The sequence below is a fragment of the Ctenocephalides felis genome, unplaced genomic scaffold (genome assembly GCF_003426905.1).
Source record: "Ctenocephalides felis isolate EL2017-DRISC unplaced genomic scaffold, ASM342690v1 CF-g0.4_SCAFFOLD_03571, whole genome shotgun sequence".
Lineage (NCBI taxonomy): Eukaryota > Metazoa > Arthropoda > Insecta > Siphonaptera > Pulicidae > Ctenocephalides > Ctenocephalides felis.
The window spans coordinates 67,087,639-67,094,190 of NW_020539725.1; the positions used below are offsets into that span (position 1 = coordinate 67,087,639).

The 6,552-nt window shown below is 27.0% G+C and overlaps 1 protein-coding gene across 1 annotated transcript; it reads left to right on the top strand.

The window, feature by feature from the left end:
- Window positions 1-1,928: 1,928 nt before the first annotated feature.
- Window positions 1,929-6,206, top strand: LOC113384462 (hydroxymethylglutaryl-CoA synthase 1-like). Its single transcript, XM_026622176.1, has 9 exons — window positions 1,929-2,231; window positions 3,193-3,343; window positions 3,439-3,677; window positions 3,741-3,990; window positions 4,071-4,269; window positions 4,568-4,706; window positions 5,338-5,518; window positions 5,697-5,803; window positions 5,993-6,206. Exons 1-9 carry the CDS (start codon window positions 2,148-2,150, stop codon window positions 6,110-6,112), a joined length of 1,470 nt encoding a protein of 489 aa, XP_026477961.1. The 5' UTR covers window positions 1,929-2,147; the 3' UTR covers window positions 6,113-6,206.
- The last annotated feature ends 346 nt before the right edge of the window (window positions 6,207-6,552 follow it).

Below are 6,552 nucleotides of genomic sequence, written 5' to 3' on the forward strand. Positions count from 1 at the left end.
ACATTTCTAAAATGTAGTTTGGTAAATCAAATTTTAAAAATTAAACTAGTTTTGCTGTTGATATTCGATGTGTTTCTGAATGTTTTGTGTGATAAAAAGTTATTACATTATCGTGTAAACCACATGGTACAAATTTTACAACAAGTGATATTTCATATTTACTTCAAAATATATATAGATCATATATTACATAATATTCAAGGAAAGTGAAATTAGCCTTTTCCACCATTACTTCTGATTCTAAAAGTTTTAATTCTGAATTTTTAGTAAATCATTTTTGAAAAATTTGTTAATTTTCTATCATTATTCTAGTGAATAAATCAACCTAATTGGTGACCCTGACATGATCATCTGCATTAAAAATGGACTTGAAAAATTTGAAATGTTTTATTTTATATTTTGAAATTATTTGAAAATTTTGAACTTTTGTTTTTGAATTATTCAAATCAGTTGATACGTGTTCACAAATTCGTTGACGAAAAGTTGTATCCAACCTAAACACACACACACACTCATACACATCCGTTTTCTGTAAGATATGCCAAACGTTCGTAAGACTTTGTTCATAAGACCTTATTATTATTTTTTTTTATTTATTTATTTATTATAGATACATGATTTTTAAATATTAAATTAAACGAAATAGAAACATTCAACGAATTGGTGACCCCGAAGTGGTCATCACAAGTAGTAATGGACATCTTTCTGGTTTTTATTTTTAATTATTAATTTGTTTATGAATACATGATTTTATAAATTGAAATTAAAAAAAAATCATCAACCACATCAATCAAATTGGTGACTTTGACTTGGTCATCAAAATTACAAATGTACAAGTTTCTGGTTTTGATTTTTATTTATTTATTTATTACATATATAGGATTTTCCAAAATAAAATAAAATAAAAAATCAATCAACCAAATTGCTGACCCTTACAACCTTTCGGTTTTTATTATTATTTATTTATTTATTTACGGATACGATGTAGGATTTTGTAATATTTAATTAAATTAAATAAAAACATCAAAATAGCACGAAAATTCTAAATAAATGTACAATGCAGATGTTAGATGTTTATCTAAAATACTTAATAATAAATATAATAAAAGTACAAATAAATAATAAAAGATCCCAAACTGATCGGATTATAATATAGATAATAATAAAGTTAACTTAAACTAAAATAAATAACTTGTGATATATTTTTGTCTAAGATGCCGAATTTTTCGATAAAATAGCTATGTTATAGTAATGCTATGGTACGGGTCTATATTCGTATGAATTGATGGTCACAAACTTATTCAAAAAGCTATGAATTTGCTGAGCGGTCAGGCGTTTTCTACCTAAAACCTAACCTCTAAAATTCAAAAACGTCAAAGAAGTTAGGTTTATGTCGCACAGCAAATACATAGCATTTTTACAGTACGTTACTACCTACTTATGCACTGTAATATAGCATTGCAATAACATTTCCATTTTTTGGAAAATTGACCCTTAAATTTGAGTTGAATTAACCGTAAAAAAATTTTGGAATTTGTCCCATATATTTTATTCATATCTTTTAATATAGGATTTTCTTTATTGTTGGTTTGATTATAAAAACTAAATATATGTGCACCTACTTAGTTTTATTCCGTTATTAGCACTGTTATAATTGTTTATAATAACGAAAAAGACGTCAAGTGCAAATTCATATGTTTATCTTCATTGTCGATATACAAACGGCTTACATCGGAACTCTTTACGTATTGAGCGCTGGCAAAACAATTTCAAAGTTCATTTATTACACATGGACGAAATAATTTAAATTAAACTAATTCTATTGCACTTTTTGATATATTTCACTAAACAAATCAAATATTTATATTTTTAAACAGGTTAGTAAAAATCGCCATTTTGTTTAAATAATCATTTTTCAATCTGACATTTCCGGCAGCAGGGTTAAAGAACATCTAACCAACTTCACTGTATTAAATTGCATCTGACTTCATGCGATTAACAATAATTTTCATATTTTTTAACAGGACTTTGGATAAACGTTCTGGGATTTATGTATATGTTTTATTTATCATATTTTCATAGAATTAAGTATTTTAATTGCATCTAGGGACGCTGAAGATTTGAATCAGTTCTACAACGGGCGGGAGATGGGTGCTTGGCCTCCCAATGTTGGCATCCTTGCCATCGAACTGACGTTTCCGTCGCAATATGTCGACCAGGCCGAACTCGAGGTAAGGGAAATAAAAAATTTAGAAAATACATGAATATTATGCAACTTTTGTGTTAAAAAGAAGATTATTGGATGCGATGTGAGTAAAGTCATATCTTTAAATAAAATGAGAAGTACAGATTGATAATTTCAATGAAAAAAATACATTCAGAAGTTTAAAAAACCAGTAAATAGGTTAGGTTACCCATTCGAAAAAATAACGTCTACTATTTAATCAATAGATTTAGAAATAAATATTGTTCAATTAAAAATGACACAAAACCAAAATGTAAGTAACGTCAGTGTAAATCATTTTGATATTAATTTAATAGATAACTATATATAGATAAATATTGATAGTTATTTTTATATTTTGATTACCTTATCAATACTCTTAATTAATAATAGTATTAATAACAAAAAAATTGTTATCTAATCTTCGATTGTTCAAAGTTCATCAGCCTTATTATATTATATTATATTATATTATATTATATATATATATATATATATATATTATGTATTGATGAAAATCAATTTGTTTATTATTAAAAAAAAAAATTCATTAATTAGTTTAATTTTCTATTATTTAAATTTTTTTACTTCATTTACATATAAGTCAACACTTTTATTATTACTATTTTTTTTAAAAATACTCATAAAACAATATTTATATTTCTTAATTTTAAATAATATAGATATTATAAATATTAATATATTTAAATTTTTTAACCACACAATTAACAATACCTAGTTAATATTATGATATTTTATAATTTTCTTCTTCTTTAAATATATTGTTATTTAAAGACTTCAAAAATTGATTTTTTTTTGCCAGATGTTTATATATTTTATATAAATTCATTTTTCATGTTTTGTTTTTTTTTTTATTAAACTTAACTTGTAAAAAGAGAATTGAAGAAAAATTTATTAAATAATTTAAGTTGCAATTTAATTTCAATTTCTTTATTTTTATTTTTTAGGCATTCGATGGAGTGTCAGCAGGAAAATACACAATTGGACTCGGCCAAGCAAGAATGGGCTTCTGTGGTGACCGAGAAGATATTAATTCATTGTGTTTAACAGTTGTTAAAAATTTGATGGAAAGACATCAAGTGCCTTATGATAGAATAGGTACTTTATAAAAAATACCACCTTTAACCTCATTGAATGATTCATCAACATTTAGATTTAACTCAATTAACTTTTCTTCTTCAATTATATTTAAGGTTATTTGGGAGTAGGCACAGAAACCCTTCTCGACAAATCAAAAAGTGTAAAATCTGTCCTTATGCAATTATTCGAACCACACTGCAAAGGTGTTACTGATATCGAGGGTGTAGATTCTACAAATGCTTGTTATGGGGGCACTGCTGCACTTTTCAATGCTGTTTCCTGGGTCGAAAGCAGTGCTTGGGATGGCAGATTGGCTTTGGTTGTTGCTGGAGACATTGCAGTATACGCAAAGGTATATAAAACAGCCAAAAAACTAATTATAGTGTAATAATGTAATAATATTTTTATTATTTAGGGTGCTGCTCGTCCAACAGGAGGTGCAGGTGCTGTAGCGATGCTGGTGGGTCCCGGAGCTCCCTTGTCGATGGACAGAGGTCTCAGGGCTTCATGTATGAGACATGCTTATGATTTCTACAAACCTGATTTGAGTTCAGAGTATCCCACGGTTGATGGAAAATTAAGTATTCAATGTTATTTGGGAGCGCTGGACGCTTGCTATGCTCTTTACTGTGAAAAAAGGGCAAAGTTGGAGGGAGAAAAATCTAGTCAGTAATAGAAATTCACTGTTTGCTTATTTTCAACAAATTTAATGAAATTTTTCAATTGATTTTTATTTCTATTACAGAAGGTTTAGATGGATTAGACGCTGTCCTGTTCCATGCTCCTTATTGCAAACTTGTGCAAAAGGCTTTGGCACGTTTGGCACTCAATGATTTCTTACGTGAAGAAGGTACTGCCAATCACACGAGTTTGACCACTTGTTCTCAGCCTTCAGAAGTGGTGGTCAATGGAAATGGTATCGACAATGATTCCCACAAGTTAAAGTTAGTTATCATACTCAGATTTAATAAAAATTTAAAATCGAAACATAAGATGATAATTAATTATTACTTATAAAATTAAAATAGTTATGAAATTAAATCTATAATGCTAAAAATATATTATACATACATACATACATTCAAAAATAAGAATTTTGATTATTATCAAATACTAGATCTAATACTGGGTATTTTTTAATATATATTCTTTATACTTAAGTTTTTTATTTGCATATATTTATTTTGTTCTATTTTTTTCTTTTACAAAAGTCAAATATACTTATGTAGTTTATCATTCCAGATATGAATCAGTGTCACAATTCTCTCAGGTAAAACTCGAAAACACATATTTCGACAGAGATGTAGAAAAGGCATTCATGGATTTAAGCAAAAAGCAATTTGAACAGAAAACAAAGCCTTCGTTGTTACTTGCTAATCAGGTAATAATTGTTTAATTTAATTTTAATGAAGTAGTCTTGATGGTTGCTATGGAATAACAATTTAAAAAAAGTATTGTTATATAATATGCGGATATTTTTCTTTTTGTTATATAAATGTTTGGTTGATATATTTACAAAGAAAAAATTGCTATTATTATTATTATAAATTATGCTTTTGTTGCTTTTATTATATCAGTGCCAATGGCATTACATATCTAGTCTTTCTTACTTTCACTTTCTTAATATGATACAACATATAATAAATTTAACAAAAACATCTTGCACAATTTGAAATTATATTGCAATTGTAAATACACTTTGCCAACCCACAATTGCTGGGTTAAAATAATAGGATCGGATGTAAAAATGGAGTTATTAATTCTTTCATAATATTTTTTGTACATCTTTGAATGTAACGGCCATCAGCGCGAACATTAGAAAGTGCATGAAGTTAGCCATGATGATGATAGATGTGAAGTTGTTGATTATGTAACGTGTTAATGGTGTTTTTTTGAATATATCTTAGTGGAAGTAATATCAATGTTTTATTATATTAATTTAATAGCAAGTAAGCATAATATATATTTTATCATCACTGCTGCAGAAAATAATTAAAATATCTTTCTTTAAGGTTGGAAATATGTACACACCATCAGTATACGCAGCTTTGGTGTCTTATTTGGTCAGTAAACCAGCCAGTGAATTGGTAAATCAAAGAATTGCTTTGTTCTCCTATGGTTCTGGATTGGCAGCAACTATGTTCTCACTTACGATCACTGGAGACCCACAACATTTGACTAGAATACTCAAAGGTAATATAATAGGAACAAAGTATGGAAACTGGTAAATCTAGTCTCTGAAATTTGTTCTCCGATTCCTGGAATAATGTTATTTTTGGTTGCTTATCTGATTTTTTTGAGAATGTGACGATATTGTGCTTTGTGTAATTTAATCTGTTTATTAATAGACCCTTATTTGTATTTTATTTAGGTGTCAGAGATATTAAACCAATGTTGGAAGCAAGAACAAAAGTAGATCCTCAAGATTTTGCAAAGTCAATGGAAGAACGTGAGCACTACGGACACCAGGCTCCTTTTGTAAGTTTTATATTATAAAATTAAACAATTATAATAAATTTTAAATTTATTTTATGCAAAATAGTAAAAATGTTCATAAATTGAACGCCACATTATACGTTACAAAAAATTTATAATTTCTTTCATATGGTCTATTATAAAGAAATTTAAGTAAGAATTTTGTTTTTCTATTATTCATTTATTATCTAGGTTCCAAAAAGTGATGTGAAGACACTATTCCCCGGTACTTATTACCTTGAGAAAGTAGACGACCTGCACAGAAGAACATATGCAAGACTCGACAAAAATTTTGACAAAATAAATGAATAAACTTATAGACGACAATCTACTACATAGACCATATTGGAAAATCAACAAATTTCATTTTTCATCCATCGATAAAATGTTTATCAAGATGATAGATCCAATAAATGACATAGATAATATATATGAAATAAATTTTATATAATTGAAAAAGGGTTGTTAATTCGAACACAAAGTGAATGCTGAGCAATTGTAAAAGTATTAAATTTGAGAAATAATTTATTTTAGGTGTAATAAAAGTTTTGTTGCATTCGTTTTGTGTTCCTTCTAATGAAATATTTTGTTATAAAGTAGAAAATAAATGTGACCGGGTTGTATTTTAAGTAGATAAATATATATATATGATTATTCATGTTTTTACATGTACATATTTTTATGTATATAAATAATGAATGAAAATTATAGTAGATAAATTATATATTATTTTAAAATGTACACTCGGTACT

Coding starts and splice junctions, on each gene's coding strand:
- LOC113384462 (XM_026622176.1), top strand. CDS start 2,148: ATGGGTGCTTGGCCTCCCAATGTTGGCATCCTTGCCATCGAACTGACG. Junction 3,344..3,438: donor AGTGCCTTATGATAGAATAG/GTACTTTATAAA, acceptor ATTATATTTAAG/GTTATTTGGGAGTAGGCACA. Junction 3,678..3,740: donor ACATTGCAGTATACGCAAAG/GTATATAAAACA, acceptor TTTATTATTTAG/GGTGCTGCTCGTCCAACAGG.